Source organism: Sphaeramia orbicularis, chromosome 1 (genome assembly GCF_902148855.1).
Source record: "Sphaeramia orbicularis chromosome 1, fSphaOr1.1, whole genome shotgun sequence".
Taxonomy (NCBI): domain Eukaryota; kingdom Metazoa; phylum Chordata; class Actinopteri; order Kurtiformes; family Apogonidae; genus Sphaeramia; species Sphaeramia orbicularis.
The window spans coordinates 51,245,564-51,268,028 of NC_043957.1; the positions used below are offsets into that span (position 1 = coordinate 51,245,564).

At 37.8% G+C, this 22,465-nt stretch overlaps 1 protein-coding gene across 9 annotated transcripts in view; it reads right to left on the reverse strand.

The window, feature by feature from the left end:
• The window catches only part of lrba (LPS-responsive vesicle trafficking, beach and anchor containing), a 300,517-nt gene that overhangs the window by 47,409 nt on the left and 230,643 nt on the right, over window positions 1-22,465 (reverse strand). For all 9 annotated transcript variants that reach the window (XM_030140902.1, XM_030140903.1, XM_030140920.1 and 6 more), the window contains one exon: window positions 18,546-18,698. In XM_030140902.1, coding sequence (XP_029996762.1) covers window positions 18,546-18,698 — 153 coding nt within the window. The remainder of the gene's footprint in view (window positions 1-18,545; window positions 18,699-22,465) is intronic.

The window sequence follows — 22,465 nt, forward strand, 5'->3', positions numbered from 1 at the left end:
TTACACTGGTGATATTTTGAAAAGCAAATGCAATGTGGTCAGAGATAATTTTATAACATGGATGGAAAATATCTGTCTAGAAAACTTAGTATTAATATAGACAAGCCTGTCCATATAATATATTCAGCAAATTAGACTAAATAAAATATTCTAGGGGGAGTTAACAGGCTCTCAGTTTTCTCTTGTCATTAGTAATAGAAATAAAATTGGTACATTAACCTTTTATATTAAGTTCATCAAAACTATCACAGCAATACAAACATTAGGTACAACTACAACATTTTTGAAACCCAAATAAAATCTGAGTCTTTGGGGATGGATGTTTTAGTAGAAGCCTGGCTCTTCCAAATACCTTCATACAGGCTTAGTATTACTTTTGTTTTGACTCTTTATTCTTCCTCCAAGTTCAACAGCCCTTTTTCATTTTCCCTCCTACTTATTCTCTCACTCTTAGTGCTACTCCCTTTCTCCCTCCTGCTTGTTCTTCCAGTCATCTGATCCTTTGGATCAACTCCTCTGGAGTTGCCTTGCCCTGAGGTTGACAAGCGCTCTGATTAAAGGGCTTATTAGCTCGCTGTAAATGAGAAGCCGATTGTCATTTTGAAGCAGGCAGAGGAAGCCTGTAGCCAGCCAGGAGAAAGGGGGCCCCCAACATGGTCGAGGAAAGAGAAAAAAGAAATGGGTGACGTAAGGAATGAGAGCCTCGGAGCAGCCACACAGCTAACAAACCATTTCCTCTATTCTCTTATTCACACACACACTGAGAGCGCCCAGATGGGCTGTGTGTGTTACTGGAGTCCCCCCCCTCCTTTCTGCTCCACTAATTAGATGGGTCACAACTGTGAGAGTTGTGGCTATGGGTCAACGGAGGCACTCGCTGGCAAGTGGAACCTGAAACTCTAACCCTAACTCACTCACTCTCTCTCCTCCCATTTTTCTTATTATCCTTCGCCCACTTGAAAAGCAACAATATCAAGTTATGGGGTGAAAAGAAGCAGAATGAGCAGTGATTGGCAAAGTATCTCCCCAAAACAAACATGTCATGGTGGATTTGGTCCTAGTTAGACAAATGACATAGTATAGACTGCGAAAATGCACTAAGTGGTCTGATTTACAGCACAGACAATGGAGTAAACAAGTCTGATTGAGAAGTAAAAGAGAGAGGCAAATATTGCTGACTTAAACATGACACAAATAATGCTGTGGTTGCTGCCTTCACTTTTGAGTTTCTGTTTAATGCAAAATATTGTCGTAAACAGTAAGATGTGGCAGAAAGAAAAAGAAAATAAAAAGTTAAAAAAAAAACAAAAAACAAAAAAAAAAAAACAGTTCTTGGTTTCTTTAAAATCGCATCAAATGAAAATAGAAAATTGCAACTGTCTACTTTAATCTTAACAACTGCTAACAAGTACCCACAGAGGACATAACCATCTGTCCGCCTACAGAAAAAAACTAACAAGCAACGAAAAGCATCCACAATAGGATCAAGTGAGTAAAAGCTAAGTCAACAGAGAGAGCTGATTAAACACAGGAGCAGTGAGGAGCCTTCAGAGCGTGTTCAATGAGGGAATGTTTTGATAGCTGTTGAGAGCACAATTGTCATCCTATGTGATTATAAAGTTGGCTGGAGGACTGGACCGAAGGTGTGGAGGCCTCTCAACACGGAGTGGAGATGATTAGGATGAATGACTCAACTGATCAGCTTGTGTGTGGTTAGCCCTCGCTGAGATATTGCAAGGACTCGTGAGGAGCTGCATGTTGCTGGTGAGTGTGCAGAAATGGAGCTAAAGGAAAAATCAAGTAAGGCTAACCCCCAAAATGCAAATAGAGCCTAAAGGAAAAATTGTGTCCAAGTGAGCTACACCTGAGAAATATATATGAATGCAAAATAAAGCGAATAAGCATAATAATGTTATGTATTAACACAATAATAATAAAATACTGTTAAAATACATCACATTGATTGCTCCCAGACTTGTAGTTTTGCTACAAATACATACAAATCAACAGATACAAACACCTCATCATACTCACAAAAACGTAAAAAATAATAGCCTGATGATGCAACCACTATCACAGAAATTTCATTAGCTTCATCCTAATCATTGAGAATAATGGTTTATCAAATTTAATGCCATTGTGTTTACGATATTGCCATTACTGTATTATCATAGGTGTGCACCTGTAGTGACTTTACCAGTTGTATGAATATATTCTATACAGTGATGCATTGCATTTCATTCACTGGAAAACAGTTATGTCCAATATATCATACAGTCTATGTCACTGAAGAAGAAAAATAGGAAACAGGAATTATGAATTTATGAACTTTAATGTGTCAGAAATGGAAACGCGATAAGCAATGCATGAAATGTAGAAATCAGAGCTTAGTGTTCGGGTCAAAAGGTCATACGATGATCTTTTGAGGTACAATCCACAATCTGAATCCCAACCTCCACACTAAAATACAGACAATTTACAAGCACACAAACTTTTCCTCTACTTGTCTTTGGTTTCTGGTGGTTTAGACTGTGTATGATGGACTTTTACTGTTTTTATTATATGACCAGTGTACATTTTTGCATAACCTTGGATCTAAATTATTACAGTCCTTTGATAATTATCTAGATGAAATAAACAAACATCCACATTTTTGTGTACATTCAGCTGCAGAGTTTCCATTAATTATCTAGATTGTGGTGGCCTATTTTACCTCATTGGGGTTTTATAATGAATCAATGATGTTTTCACACTAGCACAACACAACAGCATCTGTGTAAATTGGACGCACTGTGTGTGAGAGTTACGATTCTTCAACGGCAGCAAATCAACACATATAAAAACACTATAAATTAATGTGACTAAAACTGAACAATTCAGCACAGACGGTATAAACTGAAGTAAACTCACTAGCTCATGCCACGTTTCCACTATGTGGTACCGGCTCGCCTCGCCCTTTTTGCATTTCCATTACGTAAAAGAACCTGGAATCTGGAACCCGGTACTACTTTTTTGGTATCTACTTCGCCAAGGTTCCATTAGATACTAAAACGTGACGTGTAAACATTGCAGACCACTGATTGGTCAGAGAGTTGTCTCTGCATCAATGAGTTATCAATGTGCGATCTGCCATTTTAAACAGATGCGGAAGTTTACACTAAATACACCGGTAGGTTAATCCACATGATGGCAGCCCGCAAAACTACACCGTAGTCAGTCAAGGAGATTCAACCATTTCTGCCCTTCGTGCCCCATGAAAAAAAATTCAGCCTGACTTTTTAATGGGGCAACATGCACTGAGAAAGTTTATCAGCAACTCTCTGAGCAAACATCACGGATGTTACGTGCCGCGTCGCTATGACAACCAGGTACTCTAAAGTCAGTAGTATCCTGTAATGGAAGCAGTCTCCAGGAATAGTACCTGGTACCCGAGACAAGTCGAGCCGGTTCCATGTAGTGGAAAAGCAGCATTAGTGACCTTTGCTAGCAATGATAACGCTATAAACTCAGAGGTCCAGGCAACAATCTGAGTAAAATACTGTAATTACACTAATAAATAGGTTATTTACAACGAACATTAATTGAGAAGGGAAGTTCTGAAAGCGCAGTCATTTATTTTTCTAAATTATACCATCTGTTCAATCCCTCTGAAAAACAGATCATATGCCAAATTAAAGTTACCCAGTGCTAACAGAGATTTAGCTTCGTAACATACACACAGACTGAAACTTCCATGTCTGTATGTGCCATCATTCTTTCTAAAACATAGTTACAGTACAAAGATCTTAGTGTATTATGGAGAAAAACACAACAAATCCCTCTTGACCAAGCACACAATTATCACTAAATATGTCTACGATACCCTTATCAGTGAGAATGGTTCACACTATATCTCTGAGATGTAATCTTCTGTAGGGACGAGCCTTTCGAGAGCAGTTTATACATGTTTTTTTTCCTGTGTTTGAGTAAGAAAATTCATAAAACTGTTAAGAATTGCCTGTAATACCTTGGTGGACACATTTCTGTCTGGAAAGTGGGTAAAAACAACTCATAATTTAAGAAAAGCTGTAAGATAATTTATGGATGAAAAGAAAGTGTTGGACTGAGGGAGTCTGAAAACACGGTATTATTCCAAAAGGCATCTGAGCAGATTTTGGCAGAAGTAAAACGAAAGCGTGGAGGAGTTGCAGGAAAAGGGAGAAGGACAACATTAGCAAGTGAGAATGTCAGCGGCAGTAGATCATCCCATTTCTCAGGCTCTCATCAGCCTCCTCCATTACGTCATTGAAGAGGAGGGGGAGAAGGACAAGGGAAAAGGGTGAACTGGAAAAGGAGGATTGAAGGAGGGGGTCAGCTCGTAAAACACTGAGCACACAGTAAACATGTCTGCCCTTATGCATGACAATACCCCTACAGTGAGCGCTGCTTGACATTAGCCAGATAACCCCCACCCCCCCACCCCGCGTGCAAGTTCCCATCCAACAACAAGGCTTTCAGTGGAGACACCGGGGGAACAGATTAGCGCTAGGCTAACATGGTAAACTGTGTCCAGAAAGACAAGGCCACGCTGGGCTAGACGACAATAAGATTTTCACTCACTCAGTCATTCACAAGTGCGTAAGTATATCTTAGTGGTTAGTGACCGGGCCTGGCAGTGGTTTACCTCAGCTCACACATGAATTCCTGTGGGGTTCCTGCGAGAGTAAGACATGGAGGTTGGTGGGAACGCCGCTATGTACGTCCCTGTGGGTGTCTGATCAGAGAGCGCGGTGCAGATGAGAGGTGAATATAAACAGCCGCGATCTCTGACTTTGTGTTGCCGGTGGTCTGAGCTTGGGAGCTACCATGTCTGGTTATGTGTCTTGTGGGAAAAAAAAAATGCAGGACGCGCTTACTGTACGTCTTTTGTACGCTGTTCTGTCTCAGAATTTTTGCACACAAACCCCTTGGAAAATTCTGAACAATGACATACAGTATTTTAAAATGGTTTACAGAGAATGTACGACCTCAACTTCAATCAATGTCTTCTTTATCATTATTTAAAAAGGACTCTAATTCATGAAAAAATGTAAGGCTGTATATCATTTGATTTGTATTTGTATTTTTATTGTTTTTACTTTAATTATTTCAGTTATATCGTATTTTTAATTCTTTTTTCTCTTTTTTTTTTTCCCGTGTATTGTTTATTTCCAGGGAGGTATTCACATAAGCCTTTTTTGCCTTCTATCCTCTCCTGCACAATTATGTTACTTGTTTGAATGTTGTTTTTTTTTATTTTTCTTTTGCTGTTTTATGATGTGCAAATAAATAAATCTTCTAAAAAAAACTTCGGAGTGTTGGCTGCAAAGTACACTCTTGTAACTCATCTTATCTGATGTCAAAAGCAGAAAACAAACTTCCCCTAACTTGATCGCAACCTGGGTCGATACTGGACTAGACTGGCCTGATGACATAGTGGTGCTAAGTGTGAGAAACTGTCAGCGAATGAAAATGACAAAGTTCAGTGAATGACTTTCACAGGGGGGGAGATAGGGTAAGTAAAAAGGGTTTGGAGGGTAAAGGTCATTTTTCTCATATTAAAATGACGTTTGTCTGTTCGCGCTGAGCAGTCATGTAGATGTTTACCTCTACTGGCAGGATTACTGCGGGGTCGACACGGCAACAGCTGTAAAGTCAAGTGTGGGATTCTACAAACCGACACAATCATCACTCACGGCCAAATTAAAATAACATCAGGTATTTTCATTGTGTGCTATGTTGAAAAAAAACCCCAACAACACATAAATCAGGGTTTCTGCAGGTATCCGCAAATAATTTAATGCTTTTTAATGCCACTTTAAACAAATTTAATGCCTATGTCCAACTGCAGATAAAGTTTTATATATATTTTTATGACAGTTTACCTTCGACAGGCTTTAACCAGGTTCTGAAAAGTTCCTCCTCCAATTACTTCTACTGACTTTTGAATTTTCCAATTTTTCTGACTTTTGCTAATATTCCCTCCGCTCTTTGGCCACAGCACGTTGTATTCCAAGCATCCGGTGTTGTGACTTTGTTTATCGGCCATAAACAATAGCCAATTAAAGCGTTCCACCTGTCAATCATTACACTATACTTCTGATCAAAATTATTAAATGTTTATATAATCAAAATAAATCGTGGATCAAGTGTATTTAATTTTTTAATGCCTCTGAACATCGAATTTAATGCTTTTTAATGCCATTTAAGGCCTTAATTTTCACAAAATCTATTGACATTTAATGCTTTTTAATGACCTGCAGAAACCCTGTAAATCATGTAGTGGGGAAGATATGGTCACAAATATCAATAAGTGACTTGCAGGTTACACAAAGTAAAAATTAAGGGATTTCTCCATAGGTAGGTGGGGTTTTTTTGTCTATTGTCTCTGCAAAGTTAAACAAACAAAAAAAAAAAGACCCTCAAAATAAAGTTGTGATTTCTATAGTTTAACTTTTTGAAGCTTGTAAATGTTGCAGGAAAAGAGGAGACACGGAGCCTGATCTGAAATTTGGTAAACGACTCTTGTGACTTTGAAGAGCGATATGACAGGTTCCCTCATTTTAGCTAATTGTTCTGGAGTATAAGTAAAAGTAAAAGACTGGTTCAGTGTTTTTGGGTCAACATTTTTGCAAGAGGGTCTACTTGCCAAATTATCCTTCTTTTATACAAACTGTTTCATTTACTAGCATTTTTGGAAACTTGACATGCATTTGAAAAACAACACTGTTTGAAAAGCAACACTGTTTAATCGTTTCTCTCGACCTTGCGGTAAACTGTGCAATACATAATTGAGGTTCTGCCCACATGCTGAACTCCTTTTTCCAGAGTAGCTGAAAAGTTACTCATTCTTTACTGCAGATGTATAACTTTCAATAGAGATGCTTCTTCTATTAAAAATTACATGTTTAATTCATTTTTACAACTTGCCCATCTGAGCAAGCGAGTTTCTAGATTTACAAGTTTTGATGCAGCATTTTATTGCCCCTGGGCATGTGGGAAATCCTTACTGTTGTACCCTGATGGAGAAATGGGTTTTGTAACCTTGGAGCAATATGCATTTGACAGAAGCACTCTGAAAATAAAGTCGCAGGCTCATCCAACTGAAAAACAGATAACTATGGACACAAATATTCCCAGATGATGGATGGATAAAGACGGAGCAACTGATTGATTAGATTAGTAGTCCTTGATGGGCCATGCATCTGAAGTATTTTAATTTTTTTAAATTTATTTTGCACAACAACAAATCAAACATTAAGACAAACAAAGAAACAAATTGTCCAGGTGACATCAGAAAACCCTGTGGGGCTTATAAAATTAACCTCACCTCATTACAGCATTAGCTTAAAGAAAGACAATAGGAATAAAACAATAATATACAAAGTACAACAAAAATATAAACAGAGAACAAAAGAAAAAAAAGTATGTGTAAGTGTGTGTAAGGGTGGGAGAGTGTGTGTATGAGAAATATTAAAACTGTTGAATCAGATCTGTCCTAAGCCTAAACTTAAACTGACTAAGTGAGGTAGACTGAGATGTGATTTGAATATAACTGTCCCATAGCTGAGCCCCCCTTGAACCTCAGACAGAACTGACCACGTCCAGAGCGGACCATTAGCACATGCAACCAAAGTACCACCTTATAATGCCTGTTATTCCACCTACAGTACAAACCCCACTGCATGTGCCTGTTTCAGAAGCTCTGATGCTGATTGCTCAAGACACCACCAGTATGTCAGGTGTATGGAAATCTGGCCAATAAAACCTCAATAGCTACTGCTGTTCTGACATCAAGGAGCTAAGGACTTCAGCATTATTGAGCAGAAATGTCCTGCTTACAGTGATGGCTTAACCCATGTGGTGACCTCTGGTCAATCCTCTCAGTATCAGATTCAGACCCATCACTCAGTTGGAGTTGCCCATTCAACAACAGGACAGTCTCTCTCCTTCTGTGAGGGCAGTTTAGCTGATGTCTGTGTCACAGCTTTGAGTGAATTGATGCTTGAAAGGGGGAAAAAGGCCGAAAGTAATGTGCTGCTCGTCTCTCCCATGTGTGTGGTTTGCTAGTCTGTCAGCAGTACTCCAAGAGCGCAGATGACTGAAAGGAACCAAACATGTGAACTACAGAGCAACAAATGGGCCTTTAGAGTTGAAATGGACCAGACAGAGGTCATATCCTCACCTTTCATGGGAAAAACAAAAGTATAGTTCACAAAAAGGTAACAAAGATACCCGACTCCGCGGAAGATAGCAATGTATTGTGTGACAACAAAAATACATGTATCATTTCATTTTGTTATTGCATCTTATATTACACTCTTTAGAGCACAGGTCTTAAACTTATGAAAACCAGCACGGTAAAGGATCCAATGTGACCCCTGGGATGAATCTGTCAAAAGCAAACATTATCCTGAAGATACTGACAATCAAGGATGTTAAAATCATTTTAGTTCAGGTTCCACAAACAGACCAATATGATCTCAAGTGGGTCAGATCAGTAAAACACTAACAAAATAACCTATAAATAATAACATTCCCAAATTTTCCTCTTTGTTTTAGTGTCAAAAAGTCAAATTACATGAAAATGTTTCCATTTACAAACTGTCCTTTCACAAAAAATGTGAATACCCTGAACAAATTTGAACAACACGAAATGTCTCAAGAGAAATAAGGGGAATTTTAACAATATTCTGCCTGTTACTAAATGTTTTGTGTATTTATAGATCCACTGTGAACTGTACGTTGTAATGCACGTGTTAAAAAATAAGCAGACATATAATATTGCTAAAACTGTATTTATTTTTCTTAAGACATACCAGATTGATCATGCTATTAATATTTTTAAGGAAACTTTGTAGATGTAAACATTTTGTAATGATGGCCTCTCTGTGTACTGTTGCTTTAAATACTTCTGATTATTATGGTGACGCACATCGACGTGAGGACGTAACCTGTACACCTCGAGGTCAGACGTTGCTAACTGCGATACGCTGTTTTTGTTTTGAGTTGGGACTCTCAAATCCTTTATTTACTTCTTCCTCACAAAAAGGTGTTTATGGAACATGTGAAGAATGTCTGAGCTTCCCTGTAAACATTAAATGTGTAGTGTGACAATAAAGAGCTGTTTTGAGTCAATATTTTCAACTCGTCTGACTCGCGAAGGCCTCCCTGACCACTACAATTTTCATTATGTAATTTCACTATTTCACCGTTATTATTTTACGTATCAGGCCTATTTGAGATCAAATTGGGCTGCATGCTGCCCTGAACTAAAATGAGTTCAATACCCATGCAAAATTTTTATACTTTGGACAAACCTCTGTGTTCTCGCATATGCTTCTTAAAAATAAACATGCATTTATACCTCCATGCTTCGTATTTTATAGTGTGTATTTTGTGAGCTGTGCATGATACTTTAATGTGTAAAGCAGCGCCTCTTAAATCTTATTCCTTGACTGTGTTTGCTCTTAGATTATTCTCTGCAGGAGGTGTCTGCTATAACAGACTGTGGTTTAGACTGCTCCATATCAGCAGCCTTAGTAAAAACCTGGACATATGACAGCGCAGGTAAACATTGATGTGCACACAAGTACACAAGCATACACACACCATCACCTGCTATCACACTAATGGTTAGCAGACCTTAGCAGTGAGGCATGCTCATATATAGTGGAATGTCAGAGAGGCTGACAGTGCCCAGAGACATGTTGTTATCTGGTGGAGGAGGGATCAAGTTCTTAACCTCTCCTCCGACCTCGTGGTAAAAACAACTAGCAGCCCCTGATCTCTGTGGCATGCTGCCTCAAGACCCCGACGTCTCTTCATGTATGTGTGTGTGTGGGTGTGTGATGGACCAAGAAAAAGGGAGTGTGTCTTTACAAGCAAGCCTTTAAGTACACTGTAGGCACTTTAGTATGGTAACGGTGCACGCTTGTCTTAAGATGCTGAGGTGCTTTGACTCCACTGAGTCTGTGTAAAATCTCACTGTTCAGACAATAAACTGTGGAGGCACACAATTGCAGCCAATTTATTATGTGTGTTTTTTTTTGTTTTTTTTTTACAAAAATCGCTAACCACAGACTATGTAAAAGAATTGGACATAGCCAGTTGGTTTGTGGACAACCATTATGAGGGCTCAGCTGTTCATTTTAGCTATCAGCATTTAGGTTTTTGGACCCATAAGTGACCAAATAAAGATAAAATGATGGAACTGGGAAAAATGTTGCCACGGTAACAGTACTGCTAACTTAAACATATTAAGTTAAATGTAATGAAATACCTGATGAATGTAAAAACTTACAGATATGATAGTTGTGTTTTTTAGCTTTAGGGATGCCCTGATAATGGGCCAATCTGGGCCCGGTTAGGGTTAGTTACAGTTTCCGGAGGTAGGGAAAAGAGGACTTAGAGGACTTAGTAAAGCTTCTATAAGTTTCACTTTCACTCTGCGCTTGTCCGGTAGTGATGTGCGAGTCAGGTTTTTTTCAGCCCGCGGGGCTTTTGTGGAATTATTTGACCAAACCCAACAAACCCCGCAAATAAACTTACATTCTTTTGACCCGCCCCAACCCGACCCATGAGGAACCCGCTTCACGTCACTAATGCACAGCACCAAACGTACCCCCATATAATACCTGGACAGACCTGTCTATAGATGCACTACAGCAATGGAAAATATAAGGTTCGAATTTGGCCCACAGTATGAATTTGGAAAGTGCAAAAATTACACTAAAGTTATTAAGAGTCAAAGGTATCATACTTGTTTTAGTTCAGGTTCAACATTTAGCCCAATTGTGATCTCCAGTAAAATAATAGCATAATAACCTCTAAATAATGACTCCAAATTTAAATCAAAATTTCATTGTAAAAAGTACATATCAGATCCGTATTGGTATGGTATTGGCAAAACTAATCCCCCCCCAAAAAAAACAACAACAAAAAAAAAAACGGATGGGAAGCAAAAAAGTCCAGATCGGGACATCATTAATTAGCTTAGGTCACTCAGTTATGCTAGTAGGATAAAATTAGGTAACACTAAACTTTATGAAATTATCTGCATGATAAAAATGCTTGGATGGTCTTTCAGGATCACACCTGTCAGTCACAGTCCATGCAGCTCACACTGAAGCCGACAGTTAACCCTAAAACACTGAGACTGTTAGAGGGTCCAAATGTAGTAAATGACATCAGATTTAATATTGTTAAAAAAAAAAAAAGACTCAGTAATTCTTGAGAGAAGATGACATTTTTGGGTGCCAGCATCTAGTGGCCAACAGTGGCATTACACTTTAAGACAGGGTCGTGAGAGTCATTATAGTTCAGGGGCCACATACAGCTCAAACTGAGCCAGATCAGTACAGTAATAGCATAATAACCAATAGATAATAACTGTTTTAGAGTGGGGAAAAAGTACACTTGCATTATCAAAATATTAATAACCTGAACTACCACGTATACTTCTGAAATTTCTTCAGAAAAATAAGTGCAATTTCAACAATACAACAGGTAGAATGGTTAAAAATTGACTGCTTTTCTTTAGAAATTTCAGGTTGTTCATACTTGCTCAGGTTATTCACACTGTATTATGAAAAATGTAAATATTTTCATAATGTAATTTTACTATTTTCACATTAAACCAAGGGGAAAATCTGGAGCATCAATACTTATCATTTTACTTGAGATCACATTGAACCTCTGAACTAAAACAAGTTCGATATCCTTGACGTTTAATGTTCTGTGTCATTTTTTTTGCACAAATTAATCTTGCAGACCAAATTGGACCATTTGGGGAGCCGGTTTTGGCCCGCGGACCTTATGTTTGACACCCCTGTTTGAAAATGATTTATGACTCTACTGTAGGGCAATATAAACCGAGCTATAATTTGATATAATGTTTACTTCTTTTTTTTTTTTTTTAACAACTATGCAACTCTCACTCAAAACAAAAACAAGCTGCCGTTTTGCACAGCAGCACAATCCTTTACTGTGAGAGGCTTTTAATGGCCTTTCCAGATTGGGCCCTAATTAGCTGTTAATCATCTAGGGCTCATAACCAGAGTGGAGACAGCAGGCGCATGTGTGTTTGCCATCGTGCGAGCATTAGCGTGTGTTTGCGTGTCCTCTCCTGCTGTCTATCCTTGTGTTGCTGGGCCATTAGCAGCAGACAAGCTAAAGAGAGCCAAACAGCCCATTAACTCCTTCACTCTTTCTCTCTGCTCTCCACCATGCTCATCCCTCTCCCAACAGTACCACAGTTGCCAGCTGACACCCTCTAATGCCAGCTATCTGTCATGACCAGAGACCTGTCCTCCCACACATCCCTCCCTCTACCTTGTCCTCGGCCCATTCTCTTTTTTTAATTTTTCCTGTCGATTGTCGTTTGCCCTATGTCTCCACTTCTATTTATTCACAGTATAAACCAGCAAAATTCCATTGCTAACAAAGACTTTACACAACATATCTGAATTATTTATCAGGTCATACCAGCGAATGTAGGAAATTAATAAATCTGACAATAATTATTCGATTGGAGTAGTGAAAACTGGTGATAAAACAGCAGATTCACATTGCTGGTCCTCTTGTGAAGCCTCAGAAAACCTACAGACTTATTATATTTCTGCTCACCTACACCTGTTTGCTGGCTTTAACTGCATGCCCGATCAATATCTCAATTTGCACTCAGTAAAGCAAGAAACCACAGAGTGAAATTTTATCAGGCTGAAAGCACTAACTAGTATGCTGCTGTGCGTGTGTGCAGACCATTTGGATAAGTCCAAATGGCCTCTGCTGTACTAAATTGGACACAAAGGAAAAGATGGAAGGAAATTGAGGGAGCCGAGGTAGATGAGAATGGTGTGCAAACTGTAACGCAACAATTAAAAGATGCTTTCTGCAAAAGAAGCAAAAGGACAAAGGGGTAAAATTGCACCTAAACACGCTGTAAAAGATAACACTTCAAGTAAAAGCCTAACAATCGAGTGCAGTGTCATGTATATTTGTAGGCTAACCTGGAAGTTAGCATTGACTTAGTTAGCATAACAGAAAGCCAATTTGATTTTTCAAGTGGGTTTTTGAATAAAATAAGATCAGGTGGAAAAACTTACATATTCATACTTTAAATGAAAACCATATTTCTGATTTTTAAATGCAATTGTAGTAAAATCCTAACTTTAGACTACAAATAAAAAAGTACAACACTATTGCATGACTTCACCTTCACTCCAACTAGCCTCCAACCTTTGATTTAATTTCACTTACTTACAATATTCTAAACTGGTAATTCTACAAACTGATAAGTTACAAAAGTCTACAAGACCACAGGGCAAAGTGGATGTAAATGTAATAGTCTCATTAGCCCGTTTTACACAGCACTTCTGTTATGGGAATATTTTGCCTTTATTCTGTGTAAACAGGATATGGTGGTGGTGGGATCATTTGGTTCCACCTCTGTCACAGCTTTGTAATGCCTCTGAAGGTAGTAACAGAGCAGTGGCAAAGGTGGAATCTTGATTCCAGAACGCTATGTAAAAGGAACACCTCTCGTTTCGCAACCAAGGTGTCGTTTTGATGACGTATTGCATGTGTGACACCTGTGCCAGGGGACTTATAAATGATCGTGGGTTGTGTACAGTAAACAAACATATCAGCGTAACCAGAAAGATGTGGAACTGAGGAGACGTCAAGATCCATGAGCTGTTGTCACTTTGGGAGGAGGACTCCATCCATGCTAACATTGGTGGAACAGTGAAAGACTCTGGAGATGTTAGCAACACCACTATGCTTGGGGTATTTCTGACGTGCAAGTTTTATGTCCTTTGTCCATCCCTTTGATTCCAGAACACAGGTCCGCTGCGTAAAAGTCCAGCCTGTCTCACCTCTGTTACTCCTTTGACTTGGCTGTGGAAATCGGTCAATGGTGGCAAAAAGGTGGGATCACCATCTTACCTTTTTTCCAGGATCTCTGTGTAGAGGTAGCTATTGTATATAGCCTTAATATACACATCCTTTACGTCAGGGGTGTCCAATCCTGGTCCTCGAGGGCCAGTATCCTGCATGTTTTAGATGTTTCCCTCTTCCAGCACATCTGACGGTCATTATCAGCCTTCTGAAGAGCTTGATGATAGGCTTATCATTTGAATCAGGTGTGTTGGAAGAGGGATACATCTAAAACATGCAGGATACTGGCCCTTGAGGACCAGGATTGGACACCCCTGCTTTATATAAACCAGGTGAAATTTCCATGGAGATTAAAAATCTAATTTCAAAGGGCGATCTGGACCAAGAGAGCAGCACAGACATAGGTAAACTAAATCAAGACCCAACACACAAAAAACTTTGATACATTACAGACAAATAAACACAGTATCTGGTTATATATGACAAAACAAAGTTCAATTGCTTAAAAGGACAAATGCTAATTTAGAATCACGTTGACCAAGCTTATTGTTTTCTCAATCTCATTAAGATAACTGGGTAACTGCGTTCAGTACAGTTTAGCACATGGAAGTTTCAACATTTACAAATGGGTCATTTAGATTATTTTATGTCAATGAATAAAATATGAAAACCTCTTAAGCTTGTAACAATTATTCTCACTATTAATAAGTCCATTAAATGTATGCCAGTTATGAAAATTGTTCAACAAAGTCTGTTGGTTGGTGTCTTATATTCTGGTATTTTAGTATTTACCACACTATTTCCAGGCCTCAGCTCTCTGAGGACCACACCATGCCGAGTCCATGCCATCCACGTTGGCCCAGGCTACGCTGACAGCCAAAGGGAGACAAGTGTGTGATTAATGACAGGGGCTTGGTCATATCAGCAGGCTGGTTAACAGAGCCCACCACAGGACTAAACAGGTCACAGAGCACACCCAGCCTCATCAGCACTCATTACTACTGGGCACACAGAAAGCCACAGCTGCTTTTATTAAAAAAAAAACAACAACATATACATCAGAGTATCTGCATGTTTGAGGGAGCCAAATTTATTTTTGATGAGATTTTGGATGAAATGACTGAGATATTTTTCACAGCATCTTTGGTTAAGATGCTGATTTTATAGACTTACACAGACATATACATTGTTAATATTGTCAATATTCATAGATATACATACTTCAAATATTGTGTCTATTCATATTTTATGTCTTTTCATTGTATTTTACCTTTAGTTCTAGTCTTATTTTAGTTTTTTAATTTCCATATTCTATTTTCTTGTTTTACTTTTTTGGGAATTTTACATTTGCTCTATTCTTTTCTCTTTTCTGATGTATTGATTTTTATGTTTTTGTTTTTTTTTTTACTTCATATCATTTGCACTGACTAGAGTAGTATTCCTAATTTCATTGTACACTTTCTATTTTATTCCATTCAAAATAACAGTACATCTCCATGACAAATGTGTCTGCCTCTGACATTCAAGCTGCTAAACTCATTCCTGAACCCCTTCACCTATGAAGGATTACTGGTAGCTCCACTCATTCCCATTTCCGTCATGTTAGCATGCTAAATTATAATGACAAATGTGACAAATTTCTGAAAATATATATATTTTTAAGACCTTTAAGTGTCAGATTTAAGGATTATTTATCAATTTTAACGATAATTAAGGTCTTGATCTGTGGACAGCCCGTTACAAAGGGAAAGTGGACTGTGACAGAATTAAAAAGTCAAGCGCCAGAAGAGATTTTGAACAAAAATACTGCCACAATTAAAACCTACGGTTTTGTTAGCATATTTCAGATATTTAGGTTTTTTATCGAGACAGTTTTTTTTTGTACTAGTTAATAAGAAGAGCTTGACCTTTTACTATTCAGTGACTGTGCAAAAACTTTTTGAAGATAAAGGACTAGACGTAAAGATGACAAGTCATTCCAGCAAGACTCATCAGAAACAGTAAATCTATCTGGTGCTTTATGACCTTCTCGGGCAGAGCAAGGTAATCTGATCCAAAGAGTTACCTTGTTTTCCCCAAGTAATGCGTATATGTGTATGTGTCTTTGAAAGAGGAGAAAGCATCTACAATGAAAATATGACAGCAAACCTGACAGCGTCCGACATGCATATACACAGATCATTTCTGCTTTGGGCTGAGGGGAAGGAGAAATCAGAAACAGGATAATGCATCATCACTCTACACACAAGCACAGCTGCCCACACACACACACGCACACACGGAGCAGGACAGGGAGGAGGGAGGAGGATAGTGATAGAAAGGAGAGGTCATGTCGGATCATTTTGCCAACACAGCAATCGGAGAGCTGGGGCATGTCGAAGGAACGGGAGGCTCAGGTAACAGGAAGAGCTGTGAGACGGTCAGGAAATAACACTGTCTCTTCGAATTAGCATTTTCAGATAAGCTAGCAAAGGGAGGGGCTCGTTTAAGAGTTCAGTTAGTCTGACAGACATGGCAAAGGGACTGGAGTGTGTGTGCTTGTATCTATGAGGGAAGTAGCGGAAGCCACAGATTTTAACCCTTTAACCCCAGACGTGTCTGTGGTGAGCGTTCTGAACGTATGATTTATTTTAAATATTCCTAAAAATTCAACCATGTGCTCGATAGGAAAATTTTCAAAACACGTTAATAGAATAGACCTTGTTCTTTTCATAGACGTCTGAGCATGCTCTATGCACCTCCTGCCACCTGAGTAATTAGGGAAAATATAGAGCAGTGAGTGAGACAGACTCACAATAAAAATAAACAGTTTGGTCCTTTTTCTATACGGTTTTCCTTGTTGTTTTTTTTGTTTTTACTGTTGTTTGCACTGTTGTTGTGATTTTCCTTTATTCTTTTTACTGACTTTTGACCGTGTAACTGCTTTGTGGAGTACAACCAGGTGCCAAAAAGCAGGTGGACTGATTTAGAAAAAAAAAAAAGAGCCCCAAAACTAAAACTACTGGGTCAAAATTCAAATATACTTGTTATTGTTTGGTGTATTCCAGTTCACAGATCATGTTCAACATCTTAAATCTCTCATTGATGTACATTCTGAGTGCCTAATTTAGTAAAAACCTGCCAAACTTCAATTCCTCTCTTTGTCTTTTTCTGTTATTCCATTCTGTTTAGACCCTAAAATACACAGTAAAGCCAAACAACTGCCAGATCTCTGCAAATTCCAAACAGCCTGTTTCACTGAAATAATGTCTCAGGGGTTAAATAGTTAAATGACAGAGTTTAACATAAAGCCTCCCCTATTTGACACCTTATACATGTCAGGTGGATGTTACAACTACTGGGGATGGACATGTGTAATGCTTGATGATACTTAAACAGGGACACTCATTATTACTATATTATTATTATTATTATTATTGATAGTAGTAGTCAATAGTAAATAGCAGTTACATTTGCATTTGATGATTCTAGTATCTCAGTATGTCAACATCAGTGCACCGCTCATCTCAACCATGATCTATTCTAAATGGACCCTACAATTTTAGAGCCTACTGTAGGGTTGCCCACACTTTTTTTGGCTTCTTTTGGCTACTTTTAAAATAACCTAGACAAAATAATCTACCACCACTATATATTAACTAGTGCTTCGACCCGTGGGGAACCAGGGATCATATTAACACAGATATCTAGGGACTGAAGTTAGTAAATGTGTCGTTCCTGTTTATAACTTTATTTCCCGTCATGCAGTGTGGTACTGCGCTTCCGGTCAACCGAGAAATGTGATTATAAGGCTACTGTATTCCAAAATTACTACTATCTCCAAAAATGTTGGTCTTATCAAGTTGCCGAGGTATTTAATGTGGAGATGGGACAATTCCTCAACTGTAGGTGCCAAATTGTGTGGGTTATGTGATTGCATCTTGGAGGCCAAGACAAATTTCCCTAAGGGGACAATAAAGTGTACCATATTGTATTGTATTGTAAACTGGCCAGTTAAAAATGTCTCAATTTCTCAGAACTGTGCAGATACACACACACACACACACACACACACACACACACTCTGAGATCTTCCAGTATTATGATATACATACATAAGTCGATGGGTAGCTCATTAGGTGATATTACTACTATTTATGTCAATGGTTGGATAGCTTTAATAGGTAACACTACAGACTGTGGTGCAGGAGACCAGGGTTTGAATCCTGGTATGACTGAAAGCCAAATTAAGTTCATTTTAATTCATTTTTACATGTCGCTGTATTCTGACAATCTGAAGTTGAACTGTATGAGGAATAAATTACTGCTCAATGTATCTGCTGTAACTGCATTTTATCTTCTTCATGCAGCTTTGTAATGTGCAAATAAATAACTTGTTATTGATGCATGATAAAATCAAAAAGATAATAAATTGAAAGTATTAATATCCTCATTGCTTAGATAACTATTCAATCACAGCCTACACATTAAAACCCAACAAAAAAACCTGTATTACATAAGTTGTGGGCAATAAAATGTAGACGCTCCTGAAATAAGATGATCATTGATAGTATTCTACACAAGGGCTCCCCCTCCTCACAAAAGCCACTTTAACCACTGGATAGCAGTAGTAGTATTATGATTCTTACCAGGCGGTTAATGCGTACAAACTCCTCAGGGCTTTTGGCCCAAGGTGGAAGCTCTACGTCTGAGACCACAGTGCCATCCTCCATCACTCCCAGGTTGTAAGTGTTGGCGTTCACAAACATCTCAGGGAGGTAATAGAACTCTGGGATCAGCTCCTGTAGGGGAAGGGAAAGAGATGTGTTAAAAAGGACAAAGGCATTATTTCCATCATTAGAAACAAGAAGTAGGAATAACCAGCTTCAAGAGTTTTTATGTGGTGTGACAGACTGCAAGCTGCATCTCCATTTGAGGTCAGAAGTTTATGCAAACCTGGGTTAAATGCATTCAAACATTAGTTTTAACAACTTCTATTATCCAACTGCTTTATTTTGAAGATGTAATAATAATAATAATATTAATAAATGTTTGTTTTATTTTATGACACTCAGACATATAGTTGTATGCTGTCCGTTGTCTTTAAATTCTGTATAACACTTATTAAAGCCTCATGAGATAGCCTTCCGTAAGAGTTTTCCACTATTTGTTCTGGTAAAACACGGGACACTAACTCAGGTTTGTCACTGACTCAACATTTTTTCAGTTCAGCTCACAAATTTTATAGGTTTTAAAGTGGGCTTTGTGTTGGTGTTACTATATATGCTCCATACCACATGTTAAAATTGTAAAGGTATTCTTGGGATCACTGATTCTGCACAAAGATGCATTTAGATTAGATTAGACTAGACTACACTAGATTAGATTAGATTAGACTATATTAGATTAGACTAGATTAGATTAGATTAGACTAGATTAGATTGAATTTTATTGATCCTTTAGGCAGACCCCTCAGGAAACTGAGGTCCCAATAGCAACACAATACCAAAATACACAAAAGAAATACTGCAAGAAAATAGCAAAACAATAACTCAACAAACAATAAAAAAAGAGAAGAGTATTGAAAAAAAACAGGCAATTACACATTGTAAAGTACTGATAAAAACAAGTAGCAAGGTGGTAATAATAAAGTAATAATAATAATAGTTAATTATATTGTATGTAGGTATATTATATATGTATGCATATTTTAATAATCACAGGATAAAAGCTATAAGGTGATAACAGTAACAGTAGTCATAAGAATATATAATAGTAATAATAATAGTAATAATTTGTGCTCAAATTAAAGTTTCCAGGCTAATGCCTTCAGATGACGTTTAAAAACATCCAAATAAGTTGCTTTTGTGATGCCATCAGTTTCATGAAGTCAACCCAAAAAAAACAAAAAAAAAAAACAAAAAAAAATTAAAGATAAAATACTATATAAAATAAATACATATATATAAAATAAAATAATTTTGTCTGAAGTACATCACCACATGACAATTAGTCAGTGTAAGGTTTATAAAATGAAGATATCTATTTCCAGAAGCTCTACGGCTGTTTTAAGACACAATGAAGTTCATATATGAAAACATGCGCTTAAATCTCTGCTATTATCAAATTCATCATCCTCTCATTTATATAGTTGGGATAACTAAACTACCAGGATGAATTCATGTTAAAATTAAATGTTTGGAGCAAGGTTATTATCGTTAACGAAAACGAACGAAATGACGAAAACTAAAATTGAAAAAACATTTTCGTTAACTGAAATTAATAAAAACTCTAATTAAAAGAAAAAAACGATAACTAACTGAAATTGTATCGTGAGCTTACAAAACTAACTAAAACGTATAAAAATTATGGATACAATTCCCTTCGTTTTCGTTTTTGTCAATGTCGGATTGATATGAAATTAATTTATTTGGCTCCAGCAGTTTGAGCTGGTGACACCATAGGACACTTCACAGTCTGTCATGTCTGGTCACTGGTGGTTTCCAGTCGTCTTCTGGTCCCCACTCTACCTGGAACATACAGACTAAAGCTGGGACAAAGCAGCACAGTCCTGTCTGGGGTTTACTTTAGTCATACATGGGTCGTTTTTTTTTTTTTTTTTTGGCGTACCGTGTGTGTGCGCGTGAGTGACAGAGACAGAGCAGAGCTAAAGGACAGAGTCAGTGTTGAACTAGCATCCAGGTTAAAACTGGAGAGTTTATCACCATGAAAAGGCCTTCCAAGCCCTGAACTGCACAGTTTAGAAGAGGAGAAAAGAGGAGGATGAAAACTAATCCAATTACAGAGGTATGGAACCTGTTAGAATGTTAAAAAACGTTTGATGTTACTAGCTACAGCTAGCTGAACTGAACTGAAGCAAAGTTAGCTAATAATGGAACTGGAGATGATTAAGATATGAGATATCTGCTAAGGTGTGGTTTACTGATGAACTGGGTTATATATGTTTATAAGTGGTTTATATATGTTTCTGTCTGCTTTAACTGCTGGTTAGCTGGTTTATATATGTTTCTGTCTGCTTTAACTGCTGGTTAGCTGGTTTATATATGTTCCTATCTGCTTTAACTGCTGGTTAGCTGGTTTATATATGTTTCTATCTGCTTTAACTGCTGGTTAGCTGGTTTATATGTTTCTATCTGCTTTAACTGCTGGTTAGCTGGTTTATATATGTTTCTATCTGCTTTAACTGCTGGTTAGCTGGTTTATAATAGGTTCCTATCTGCTTTAACTGCTGGTTAGCTGGTTTATAATAGGTTCCTATCTGCTTTAACTGCTGGTTAGCTTGTTTATAATAGGTTCCTATCTGCTTTAACTGCTGGTTAGCTGGTTTATATATGTTCCTATCTGCTTTAACTGCTGGTTAGCTGGTTTATAATAGGTTCCTATCTGCTTTAACTGCTGGTTAGCTGGTTTATATATGTTTCTATCTGCTTTAACTGCTGGTTAGCTGGTTTATATATGTTTCTATCTGCTTTAACTGCTGGTTAGCTGGTCTATATGTTTCTATCTGCTTTAACTGCTGGTTAGCTGGTTATATATGTTTCTGTCTGGTTTAACTGCTGGTTAGCTGGTTATATATGTTTCTGTCTGGTTTAACTGCTGGTTAGCTGGTTATATATGTTTCTATCTGCTTTAACTGCTGGTTAGCTGGTTATATATGTTTCTGTCTGGTTTAACTGCTGGTTAGCTGGTTATATATGTTTCTATCTGCTTTAACTGCTGGTTAGCTGGTTTATATATGTTTCTATCTGCTTTAACTGCTGGTTAGCTGGTTTATATATGTTTCTATCAGCTTTAACTGCTGGTTAGCTGGTTATATATGTTTCTATCTGGTTTAACTGCTGGCTGCTTTGTGCATCTCCTCTCATGCTTTGCACATCTTCGCATTGTTTCATGTAAGTGACGTTGTGTATGGATTGCACCCCCCCTCAACCTGCTATAGGGAATTTATACATTGTACGGTACATTGTGTCTCTGCTCAGTCCATGAGCCGCCCTAACCCGACCCCCAAATAAAGTGTCCAGGGTAACCCATATCCGCGCCTCACTAATTTCTTTGAATAGGATGATGAGGAAGATAAAATATATGAAATAACTAAAACTAATACTAAAACTAAACTAAACTAAAACTAAGCATTCAGAAAAAAACGATAACTAATAAAAACTAACAAACCTGCTCTAAAAACTAATTAAAACTAACCGAATAAGAGAAAAAAAGTCACAACTAATTAAAACTAAACTATAATTAAAAATCCAAAACTATTATAACCTTGGTTTGGAGAAATGGTAAAACTCTGAATGCATTTAGCCAAGGTATAGCTAAACTTCTAACCTTACCTTTACTTAGATTTAGTTTTAAGTAAGATGGCTGTGCTTAGATTAAAATGAGGTAAAGATAATGCAGAGACCTCATACCAGGGGCCAACGAGCAGAAAAACAGATCAGGAAAAAACCAGAACCCTGTCTAAAACCAGCTGAATATGCTTGTGCTCTCATGTGCATCTTTGTCCCAACATAGAGTGGGTTTCTGTGACTTGTACAATTCTGCATGG